Below are 12855 nucleotides of genomic sequence, written 5' to 3' on the forward strand. Positions count from 1 at the left end.
ACACAAGAGCACTCTTGAAGCTGAGGCTGGAATTTGAAATGGTTCCGTTTCTTTGATTCATTGAACCTTCCACTCCTTGCTACCTGGGATTCAGTCTAAAATGTAACTCATAAACCTTCTTGAAAAAGTAAGTGATACTTGTGCCACTTTGAAACATTTTATAACAAGTCCTGGCTGTCTGCACTGCCAGCACTGTAAAACTAAGTTTCCTTATAACTCTTCTTTGATGTTTCAAAGTGTAGACCCATCCTAAAGGAGACTAATCAGCTCTCCATGAAATAAAGACTTCTTTCACGCTTCCAGGATGGCTGGAGTTGTATCACAGACTTCCGTCTGCCCTCTAATGGGTCCGGGTTTCACTCCCTCCGGTCACTGAATTGCCAACTTGCTATCACTTGCCTCTTATTTCCATGAAAAAAGAAAAGGAGAGGAAAAATATCAAACAAGATAACTCGAGTGCTTTTGTTATTCTGTAAACCAAATACACAAAAAAAGGGAACGGAAGGAAACTGAGGGCAAGGAGCAAAATGTGTTGGTTGAGAACATCAACATCACTAAGTAAAGAAAACAAGAATAAATCAGGGCCAGTGGCACTTGACTAGAATCCCAGTACTCAGGAGGCTGAGCTAGGAGGATCAGGGGTTCGAGGCTAGCCTCAGCAACTTAGTGAGGCACTGTTTCAAAAATAAAAATAAGCCGGGCGTGGTGGCGCACGCTTGTAATCCCCACGCTTGGGAGACAGAGACAGGAGGATCGCGCAGGTTCAAAGCCAGCCGCGCGCGCTGGCTTAGGAGACCCTGTTTCCAAATAAAAATGTAAAAATAGGTCTGGGAGTGTAGCCCGGAGGTAGAAGGGCTTCCAGGAACCCCAGTACCACCAAAATAAATAAATAAATAAATAAACAAATAAATAAATAAATAAAAGCTAGGTGTAGTGCCACACACATATAATCCCAGTATTTGGGAGGCTGAGACCAGAGGATCACAGGTTCAGGGCCCGCCTCTGCAACTTAATGAGACCCTGTTTTCAAATAAAAACAAAATACAGCTGGGGGTGGCGCTCACAGCATTAGTGAGACCATGTTTCCAAACAAAATGTTAAAAATAGGTCTGGGAGTATAGCCCAGAGGTAGAAGGCCCCTGGGTTCCATCTCCAGTACCACAATAAATAAAGAAAAAAAAAAAGGCCGGGCATGGTGGCGCACGCTTGTAATACCAGCATTGGGGAGGCTGAGACAGGAGGATCGCGGTTCACGGACAGCCTCAGATAATTAGTGAGGCCCTCTGCAACTCAGTGAGACCCAGTTTCAAAATAAAGAATAAAAAATAGGGCAGGGGCTGTAGCTCGGAGGTCAAATGCCCCTGGGTTCCACCCCCAGACCCACAAAAAAAAGGAAGAAAGACCCTAAGAACCTGTCAAAGGCTTGTGCGTTTCCCAGCACAATATAAACCAATATAGAAAAAGCCTATTGTGTTCACTCAACAGTCTCAAATTCCTCAGGCCTTCCCAAATCACTTTTTTTGGGCTCCATTCGCCTTGCTGTCATCTGCTAGATATCACTGCCAGATAACTTGTACTACACACTCAGTTAACCCTGAAAAAGGGCACTGTCCGGCCAAAGTCAGCCATGACTGAAGTGTGCATCCATTCAGATGGCAGGCTGCTCCCACTCCAGGGCCAGACTGCAGCTCCCACTCCTGCTGATTAAGAGCACCTGTTGAGAGCATAAGCCCACAGTTGAGAGGACCTCCCTGGCTGCATCTCTCCTGGATATGAAGACCCAGCCTTATCTCCAGGGCTGTTTTCTTCCAACACTTTCACCCAGCTTTCTCCAAAAGGCAGTCCACTTGTGGCCATTACTGCTGCCATTAAGTGAGAGCTTCCAGTACCATTCCAACTGAAAAGTGAGTCAGTTCCCCATCAGCTCCCGTGGCCAAAGTAGCCTCCCAGTGGGTCTCCCAAGAAGCCTGAACAGGGGAGGGTGTTTCAAAAGGCAGAGGGCCACCCAGGGCCCACACCCGGGACCACCCAGGATTAGGCCTAGTGGCAGGCACCACCCCAAGGTCACAACAAAATCTCAATCTCAGCCCGGTGAGCACGAGTGACCTGGAGCTGCCAGGCTGTCCCCCACAACCTACCTCCTCTTTGGTCATTAGAAAAGTCATGTTCTAAAATATTATTTTCCTCGGATATGGTGGCCCACCCTTGTAATCCCAGTATTTGGGAGGCTGAGACAGGAAGATCAAGGGTTCATTTTTAAGGACAGCCTCAGCAAGGAGAGAAACTCTCATCAATCTAGTGAGACACTATTTCAATATAAAAGTAAAATAAGGCTGAGGGTATAGGAGGTAGAATGCCACTGAATTCAATCCCCAGTATATTACACACATACACACACACACACACACACACACACACACACACACCCTCTTTATCTCCCCCCCCCCAGGGCCCGGTGTGATGATGGCACATGCTTGTAATCCTGGTACCTGGGAGGCTGAGACAGGAGGATCCCAGGTTCCAAGCCAGCCTCAGCAACTTAATGAGGCCCTCGGCAACTTAGTGAGACCTACTTCCAAATAAAAAATAAAATAGGGCTGGGTGCGTACCCCAGAGGTAGAAGGTCCTGGGTTCCATCCCCAGTACCACCAAAACAAAACCCCCAAATACATTTTCCAAGCCAGGCAGGATGGTGCATGCCTATAATCTCAATACTTGGGAGGCCAAGACAAAAGGAGCATGGGTTCGTGGCCAGCCTCAGCAACTTAGTGAAGTGCTCAGCAATTTAACAATACTGTTTCAAAATAAAAAATAAGATAGCCAGGCGTGGTGGCACACATTTGTAATCCCCAGCGCTTGGGAGGCTGAGACAGGAGGATTGCACAGGTTCAAAGCCAGCCTCAGCTACTTAGTGAGGCTCTCAGCAACATAGTGAGACCCTGTTTCCAAATAAAGTATAAAATAGGTCTGGAAGTGTAGCCCAGAGGTAGAAAAGCCCCTGGGTTCCACCTCCAGTACCAACAAAAAATAAATAAATAAATAATAAAATAAAACTGAGGGAATAGTGCAAGGTAGAATGTCCCTAAATTCAATCCCCAGTACTCCAAAAATAAATAATAAATAATTAAATCAGCCAGGCATGGCGATGCACTCTTGTAATACCAGCATTTGGAAGGCTGAGACAGGAGGATCACGATTCGCAGACATCCTCAGATACTTAGTGAGGCCTTTTGCATCTCAGTGAGACCCTGTTTCAAAATAAAGCATAAAAAATAAGGCTGGGGGAGCCAGGCGTGGTGGCACATGCTTGTAATCCCAACATTTGGGAGGCTGAGACAGGAGGATCATGGTTCACAGACAGCCTCAGCTACTTAGGCCCTCTGCAACTCAGTGAGATCCTATTTCAAAATAAGAATAAAAATAGGGCTAGAGGTGTAGCTTGGAGATAGAATGCCCCAGAGTACAACAACAACAACAACAACAAGTGTGTGTGTGTGTGTGTGTGTGTGTGTGTGTGTGTGTGTGTGTGTGTATGGAGCTGGGGGTGTAGCTCAGAGGTAAGAATGCCACTGGGTTCAATCCCCAGTACCACAAAAAATTTTAAAAATTACATTTGCCAGGAGAGAAGACAGTGCTAGCAGCTGAGCTTTCTCGCACCTATCCTAAGAGGATGTACAGCACAATGTATTCTTCCCCCTTCACTTTTCTTTTCCCTTTTTTTTTTTTTTTTTGCACTACGGGGCATTCTACTTTTGAGCTACACCCCTAGCCCAACTTTAGTTTTCATTCTGAAACAGGGTCTCAGTAAAAGGCTGGTCTAGAACCAGCAATTCTCCTGCCTCAGCCTCCCAAGTACCCACCTCGCATATATAGTCTTATTTCTAGAGGACAACTGAGAGAGAGAGAGAAAGAGAGAATGAATGAGAGAGAGAGAGAGAGAGAGAGAGAGAGAGAGTGTGTGTGTGTGTGTGTGTGTGTGTGTTATTCAATTTGAAAACTGTTAAGGACCTGTTAGTCTTAGCCAGATCCTAAGAGACAAGCAATTAGAGTAATGGAACAAAATAACAGATGGCTACTTTGGGGCCTCCATCATCAGCCTAAAAAGAAAAAAAAAAAAAAAAAAAAAAAAAATCTTAAAAGACCTATTTGGAAAAAAAAAAAAACACCATCAGAACTTTCCAATAATTAACTTACACCTAATACAGCCCAAGTCAAAGGTCAGGCTCTGAACTGCCAGTAGTGATATTTCAAATGAGCACACAAACTCAGCATGGCATTTCTTCTTGCTGCAGTGAAGAGCTGGGGTAACCGTCACCCTCTATGAGAGCAGGGTGGCAAGGCTACCCAGCCGGCCTGTTTATTTATTGTGGTGCTAGAGATTAAAAACCATTCTGCCTCTGAGCTACCCCCCTAACCCTATTTAATTTTTATTTTGAAACAAGGCCTCCCTAAGTTGCTGAGGTTCTTGCTAAATTGCTGAGGCTGGCCTTGAATCTGTGCTCCTCGGGTCTCAGCCTCCTCAGTACTAGGATTACGGGCAGGTGCCGGCACACTCAGTTCATTCGGGCCTCTTTGGAAATTGGGCTGGGCATGGTAGTGTACGCTTGCTTGTAATCTCCATACTTGGGAAGTGGAGACAGGAGGATCTCAGGTTCACAGTCAGCCTCAGCAACGTAGGGAGGTCCTCTGCAACTTAGTGAAACCTGCTTCAAAATAAAATAGGGCTAGGGTTGTAGCTCAGAGGTAGAATTCCCCTGGGTTTAATCCCCAGTACTACACACAAAAAAAGAAAAAGCCGGGCGTGGAGGCGCACGCTTGTAATCCCCTCGCTTGGGAGGCTGAGACAGGAGGATCACACGGGTTCGAAGCCAGCCTCAGCTACTTAGTGAGGCTCTCAGCAACTTAGTGAGACCCTGTTTCCAAATAAAGTATAAAATAGGTCTAGAAGTATAGCCCGGAGGTAAAAAACAAACAAACAAACAAACAAAAAACCAGCCCCGGGGTTCCACCCCCAGTACCATAAATAAATAAATAAATAAATAAATAAATAAATAAGAAAAAAGAAGAAATTGGGAGAGGAAACTGGGCGGAGTGCACAAAGGGACTGAACCCAAGGGCATTCTGCCTCTGAGACATACCCCCCCAGTCCTATTTTATTTTTAATGTGAAACAGGGTCTCACTAGATTATGAGAGTCTCATTATTTGCTGAAGCTGTCCTTGAACCTGTGATCCTCTTGCTAGGATCCAAGCCAAGTGCTAGGATTACAAGCAAGCGCCACCACAATGGAAATGTGGATTATAATTACTCAAGAATTTGCTCCAAGCTACTCTGGGAGGCTGAGGTGGGAGGATCAAGTGAGCCCAAGAGTTCAAGACCAGACCAGGCAACATGGTGAGATGCTGGCTCAAAAACCAGACCATTCCTCCAATCCCCCAGCAGAACATCCAGGGCCTTCCCATGTAAAAACTGTTGCATAACCTACTTTTTTTGTGGTACTGGAGATAGAACCCAGGGGTATTCTACCTCCAACCTACATTCCCAGTTCCATTTTCTTTTATTCTTTCTTTCTTTCTTTCTTTCCGGTCTGAGGATGGAACCCAGGGACATTCTACCTTCGAGCTACACCCCGGCCCTATTTTTTATTCTTTATTTTGAAACACAGTTTCACTAAGTTGCAAAGGGCCTCACTAAGTACCCTACGCTGCCAGCAAACCGCAATCCTCCTGTCTCAGCCTCCCAAATGCTGGAATTACAAGTGTGGCCCACCAAGCCCGGCTGATTTTATTTATTTGGAAACAGAGTCTAAGTTTGTAGCCGCACTAAGTTGCTGAGGTGGTCCTTGAACCTGCGATTCTCCTGTCTCAGCCTCCCAAGTGCTGGGACTGCATGTGTGTGCCACCACGCCCGGCTCATAAAGTACTTATTAGATAATGGCTTAGCTACAGAGGCCCCAGAAGTCAGAGCAAAGGGCTTCCAGGTAGAGGGAGGCACGCACACACACTCTCTGACTTGGGCCAACCCTTCTTCAGCTGCTCTGGACACAGATTTTTAGAGCAATATGTCCACATAGGACACTCACAGGACTATGACTCTCCCTGTGCCCGATGGACTGGCCTTGGAGAGGAAAGAAAGGCAATCTATCAGTCACTAAAGAGACATCACAAAGCAGAAAAAGCCCAGCCAGCCTGTTTTGGGGTCGGGAGATTATAACTCCCCCCACCCCATGTCAGAAAGGATCCCTACCCCAGAGATGGAAAGGGCACAAAGAACTGAAGCAAAACTTTTCCTCTAAAGCACAGTCAGGAGTCAATATTTGCTTTAGTAGGTATAAGCAAGACGCAGGAGAACCTGGCCCTCAGGAGAATCGAAAGCAGTTGGTGTCAGAGGCCGCAGTGAGCCACCCTTTCCCTCAGCCTTGCCTGGCCCGGAGGAAGGGAGCCAGGAAGGAGCAGAAGAGTGACACACACTGTTCTGGTGAGCCCCAGTTCCCACCAGGGCCTGAGTGTGCCCCAGCAGCCCCAGGGCAAGGGAGACTATGACCACTAGGGAGCACACCCCCAGCTCCCAGAAGGGAGTGGAACAGCTGGCAAAAGGAGGCACTTGGAGAGTGGTAGGAGGCAGGCGAGGAGGGAACTCCTACTCACACCTGAGAAAAAAAGGGCCAGAGGCTCATCTCCCCAAGCACCTAAAGCTGGAGAAGACGGATGCAAGACTATCTCAAAAGTGACGCTGTGGCCTCCGTTCTCCTCCCGGTCTTCCAAGTCTCTTGGCAACTCTCAACTGATTCCAACTGGCTTGGGCAATAAATTATTGTTGAGGCCGGGCGTGGTGGCGCACGCTTGTAATCCCCGCGCTTGGGAGGCTGAGACAGGAGGATCGCGCTATAAATATATATAAAATATATATAAAATATAAAAATATATATTAAAAAATATATAAGTCTGGGAGTGTAGCCCGGAGGAAGAAGGGTTTCCAGGAACCCCAGTACCACCAAAATTATTGTTGAGAGTACAGACTAGATCTCCTCTTCCCCCTCAAAATACATTTTTATGCCAGCCATCTCAACAATACCATCCTGAGGTAGGTGGAGCAACGGAGAATGCCCCCCCCCCCAGTCCCGTTATAACTGAGAATAATCAAACTGACTTGGGCACTTTTAAATTTTCTTGCGGTACTGGGGATTGAACCTAGGGGCATTCTACCTCTGAGCTACAGCCCCAGGCCTAATTTTTTTTTTTTTTTTGTGGTAATGGGGATGGAACCCAGGAACATTCTACCTCCAAGCCAAACCACCCCCCAGCCCTATTTTTTATTCTTTATTTTTGAAACAAGGTCTGAGTTGCAAAGGGCCTTACTAAATAGTAGTTGAGGCCATCCACAAACTGTGATCCTCCTGTCTCAGCTTCCCGAATACTGGGATTACAAGCGTGCGCTACCACGCCCGGCTAATTTTTTTTTTTTTTTACTCTTTATTTTGAAACAGGGTCTCACTGAGTTGCAGAGGGCCTCACTAAGTAGCTGAGGCTGGCTGCGAACCTTGCAACCCTCCTGTCTCAAGCCTCCCAAGTACTGGAATTACAAACCTGCGTCACCACACCCGGCATGATGTAGGTAATCGCCCTGGTTGTGCCAGGCCCCACCTCAGGCTGCCCCGGAACACCTCCTCCCACCAATGCCCTCTAGGCTGGGCTGCCGGTGCCTGCCCCAGATACCACCCACACCCGCAAGAGGCTTCCTGTCACTCTCCACTCACACCCCTAGAGTCTGCTCCCACAGTCCCGAAATATCTTCCTCAAGCCAACAATCATGAGTCTTCTCCCAAAGCCCCAACGGCACACACATCCATCCACCTCTGGGAGATCTCTGAAGGGACTCTATCCCTTCTCATTTTACAGATGACAGAGCTGCTTAGTAACAAATCCAGAAAGAAAACCCTAATCTCCAGAACACATGAAATGCTTCTAAATTCAAGTGCCTCCCACCTTCTTCACACACACCACTTCTCAACAACCCCTTCCCCACTCACCCACCCAACACGTTTCTTTCTTTAGCTCCTCCAGCGCACACTCAGTGCTCACACACTCAGCCACCCTAGATTATCCACTCTCCAGCACACCAACTTTTTTTTTCTTTTTTCCTTTTTTGCGGTACTAAGGATTGAACCCAGGGACATTCTACTTCTGGGCTGCACCCCCAGCCCTATTTTATTTTTTATTTTAAAACAGTGTCTTGCTAGATTACTGAGGTTGGCTGCAAACCTGAGATCCTCCTGTCTCGGCCTCTCAAGTACTCGGATTAGAGGTGTGGGCTCCTGCTCTGCTTCTGACCTCCCTTTTATTTCTGTGGGTCCCCCCAAGTTGCTCCCACAACCCTCATACACTTTGGTGGTATAAGATTCCTTCACTTGCACCCCAATTAAGAGGACATAATTCTCCTGGGACACTCACTTATTCCTCCCAAAACTATCCCTTTTTTTTTTTTTTTTTGGGTCTATTCTTCACAGGCTCCCTTTCAAATGGGACTTTGATTTTCCTAAACTAACCTCCATCCGGTATCCGCCATTCCAACCCAACATTCCCTCCAACCATTCTCACCTTTGCCAGATTACATTTCCCCCAGGCATCTTCCAGCCCTCTCCAGATCTTTTCAGCCTATTAATCCTCCAGAAACCCCTCTTGGAGAACCCTCCCCCAAAATACTCCCAGGCTTTTACCACCAATTCCTCTTCCAGTCTTTATCTCTTCCCTTTAGAACAGGGTACCCCAAATAAATCTCACCTCCTAAAACATCTAATTCACAGGCCCCTAACTTCTCCCTTCAGAGCCCTAGTCCTTAGCACCCCTACCCACCGCCGCCTTTGCCCCTAGCCTCCCCCCAGCCTCTCTCTGGTCTCTCACCCCTCTTCAGACTCCACAATCCCTTCCTTGGTCTCCCTATTCCATCTTCACACTTCCTGATTCTCCATCTCCTTTAGAACTCCCCAACCTAAGACTCCCCCAGGTCCAATCTTCAGACTTTCTGAACTACAAAAAAATGCTCACTATGTTCGGGATCCCAGACCCTAATTCTACGCTGGCCCACAAATTCACGTCCCAGACGCTATTTCTCCCCTTAACCCTCCCAACTCGTTCTGGGAATCCTGCAACCCCCGCCTCAGATCCCAATTCCATTTTAGCCTTCCCAATTATCTCGGCTCCCCCAACTGCCCACCCAGACCTTTTACCAAGTCTCCTGACTCCCTTTTGCACATTCCCTTACTCCCTACTGAGCCCCCGGCTATTTTTTCAGATTCCCATTCCTTCCTCAAGCTCTGCGATTCCCTTTTGGAACTACAAATCCCTTCCCAGACCCGCCAATTCCCTTTCAGAACCGCAATTCCCATCGCAACCCCTCCAATTGCCTCTCGGGACTTCCAGCCCGCCCCAGCCCCCAGGGAGGCCCCGCCAGCCCGGCCCGCGGCCGCGCACCTTGCGCTGCTGCTTCTCCCAGGCCGGGTCCAGCAGCAGGTCTCGGTCCCAGTCGTCCTCCTGGGCCATGTAGTCGCCCATGCCGCCCCCGCCGCCAGCGCCATTGCCCCCGCTGCTGGGGCCGTACTGGTACGACTGGTTCGCCGCGTGGTAGTCCACCATTCCGCCGCCTCTCGCTCGCCCACCAGTCCGTCCGCTCCCGCCGCAGCACCCGCCCCTATGCCGGAGCCTCCGCCGCCGCCGCCGCTTCGGCTGCTACAGCCCGCCCGCCGCCCGCGCCTGCGCACTGCCCGCCGCGCATGCGCCGCGCCGCAGCCGCCGCCCTCCGTGCGCGCGCACCTGGCGCGCTAGGCCCGCCCCCCGGCCCGCGCCTGCGCAGACGCCCCTGGCGCGCCGGCCCGCCGGCCTGTGCACGAGCCGCGCCCCTGCTCCCGCGTGCGCGCGCGCGCGCGTCACCCGCGTGTGGGCGGGGCCCGAGTCGTGAATGATTCATAAGGCGGGTCTTGGGTCGGGCCTTAACCTGTTCCCGGTGGAAAGTATTCCCATTCGGCAACGCATGTGTGACACGTGTTTATTGTACGCCTACTGTGTGCTAGGCTGTGTTTTGTTTTGTTAGTTTTTGTGGTATTAGGGACTGAACCCAGAGGGATTCTACCTCCCAGCTACCCCCCCAGCCCTTTTTATATTTTGTTTTGAAATGGTCTCGTTAAATCGGGCGTGGTGGCGCACGCTTGTAATCCCGGCGGAGACCGGAGGACCGCGGTTCGCGGACAGCCTCAGCTACTTAGTGAAGCCCTCCGAAACTTAGTGAGACCCTGTTTCAAATTAAAGAATAAAAAATAGGGCAGGGAGTGTAGCTCAGAGGGGAGGTCGAATGCCCCTGGGTTCCCTCCCCAGACCTGCAAAAGAAAGAAAGAAAAGAAATGGTTTCCTTAGGTTGCTGATAGTCTTGCTAGGCTGCTGAGGCTGTCCTCAAAGCACACAATTCTCCTGAGCAGCCTCTTAAGTACTGGGATGACAGGCATGCGCCACCACCCCCAGCTATTTTATGTATTGGCGCGAAAGAAGATAAAATTCACTGCCCTCTTGAAATTACTTTGTAGTGAAGACACAAAAATGTGAACAAGTATGTAGCATATCGTCTGGCCAGGTGCAGCCATCCTGCAGTCCCAGCTGGTCAGGAGGCTGAAGCAGGAGGATCGAAAATTCAAGGCCAGCTGAGGTTGTCCATCAGTGGTAGAGCACCCCGGGGTTCATCCCCAGTGTGGGGGTAGGGGAAGAATATAGTATATTCCAATGTTATGGAGAAAAATCAAACATAAGCAACAATGCAAATAAAGTTCTCAGGGTAGGCATCTTGGAGGAGGCAGCCATTGGACAAAGACCTGAAGGATTTACAAAATGGATGTGAACACGCCTGTAATCCCCAGTATTTGGGAGGCTGAAATAGAAAGATCGCTGGTTCCCAGCCTCCCTCAGCAACTTTGTGAGTCCTCTGCAACTTAGTGAGGCCCTGTTTCAAATAATAAATAGTGCTGGGGGCATAGTTCAGAGGTAGAATGCCCCTAAATTCAATCCCTAGTACCATAAAAAAAAAAAAAATAGAATTTAGGTCCAGCTGAAATAGGTACTGAGTAGTAAGGTACAGGATTATTGGGGCTTGTTGATCTTCATTATTCATTTAACAAACATAACTAGGCATGGTGGTATATGCCTGTAATTCCTATATTTGGGAGGCCGAAACAGGAGGATCTCAGGGTTGGGTTGCTTCTTTTGTGTGTGTGTGTGTGTGTGTGTGTGTGTGTGTGTGTGTGTGTTACTGATGATTGAACCCAGGGGCCTTTTACCTCCGAGCTGTAACCCCAGCCCTATTTTTTCCATTATTATTCTTTATTTTGAAAAAGGGTCTCACTAAGTTGCAGAGGGCCTCACTAAGCAGCTGAGGCCAGCTGCAAAACCTGCAATCCTCCGGTCTCAGCCTCCCAAGTACTAGGATTAGGGCCTTGCACCACCATGCCTGGTTGTGGATCACAGGTTTGAGACCAGCCTCAGCAATTTAGCAAGACTTTCAGCAGTCTAGCAAGACCCTGTTTCAAAATAAAAATAAAAAATAAAAAGGGCTGGGGGTGTACCTCAGAGATAGAATCCCCCTGTATTCAATCCCTAGTCACACACACACATACACAAACACACAGACTACACAGATCACTTAGGAGCCCGACATGATAGCATTTGCCGGGAAACCCAGTGACTTCAAAGCTAAGGCAGGAGGAAAATCACACGTTCGAAGTCAGCTGGTGGTGTGCTCAGTGGTAGAGTGCCTCTAAATTCAATCTCCAAGGTCTCCCTCTCTCTCTCTCCCTCTCTTGCATGTGCACGCACGTGCGCACGCGTACACACACACACACACACACACACACACACACACACACACAGATGGGGGGTGAGAGATGGAACCTCTACAAGCCAGGCACTTTTCTTGGGCTCTGGCCATAGGGAAATGAGCATGGTATGCCCGGTCAGTTCTCAAGTGTCTAGCACTGTAGTGGGAACAGGCAATAATAAATAAGCAAACACAAGCCGGGCGTGGTGGCGCACGCCTGTAATCCCCGCGCGTGGGAGGCTGAGACAGGAGGATCGCAGGGTTCAAAGCCAGCCTCAGCTACTTAGTGAGGCTCTCAGCAACTTAGTGAGATCCTGTTTCCAAATAAAATAGAAAATAGGTCTGGAAGTATAGCCCGGAGGTAGAAAACCTCTGGGTTCCACCCCCAGTACCACCAAAATAAATAAATAAATAAACACAGATAAGTGACATGACCACATTAATAGTCATCACAAATATAAATATTTGAGCTCCTAAACAACAACTGATCTGCTCCCTAAACCAGATCATCATTTAGTCATCTGCATCTCAGTTAGTAACACCTTCAAAATGCTTAGCAAAACCTTTGCAGTTGCCCAGTGAGGTGGCACACACTTGTATTTAGTGAGACCCTCTTTCAAAATAAGTAATAAAAAATAGGGCTGGGATGTAGCTCAGAGGTAGAATGCCCCTGGATTCAATCCCCGGTATCCCCCCAAAATAACCTAGGTTTGGGAGTGTAGCTTAGTGGTAGTGTACTTGCCTAGCATGTATGAAGAGGCCCCGAGTTCCATCCTCAGCATCACCACCCAAAAACTCCTTCACCTTCGTCCACTGTACTTACCACCATCTAATATACTATGTGATATGGTTGGGGTTTTTTTCTTTTTTTTCTTTTTTTTCTTTCTTTCTTTTTTTTTCTTTTTTTTTTTTTTTTTGGTGGTACTGGGGTTCCTGGAAGCCCTTCTACCTCTGGGCTACACTCCCAGACCTATTTTCTGTATTTTTGAAACAGGGTCTCTTA

At 48.4% G+C, this 12855-nt stretch overlaps 1 protein-coding gene across 9 annotated transcripts in view; it reads right to left on the reverse strand.

Moving 5' to 3' along the window:
* The window catches only part of ACTN4 (actinin alpha 4), a gene marked incomplete at both ends in the record, with an annotated part of 83131 nt that extends 73500 nt beyond the window's left edge, over positions 1 to 9631 (reverse strand). For all 9 annotated transcript variants that reach the window (XM_080702211.1, XM_080702210.1, XM_080702209.1 and 6 more), the window contains one exon: positions 9470 to 9631. In XM_080702211.1, coding sequence (XP_080558337.1) covers positions 9470 to 9631 — 162 coding nt within the window. The remainder of the gene's footprint in view (positions 1 to 9469) is intronic.
* Between the last annotated feature and the right edge of the window lie 3224 nt (positions 9632 to 12855).

This window comes from Muscardinus avellanarius (genome assembly GCF_963383645.1).
Source record: "Muscardinus avellanarius genome assembly, chromosome: 10".
Taxonomy (NCBI): domain Eukaryota; kingdom Metazoa; phylum Chordata; class Mammalia; order Rodentia; family Gliridae; genus Muscardinus; species Muscardinus avellanarius.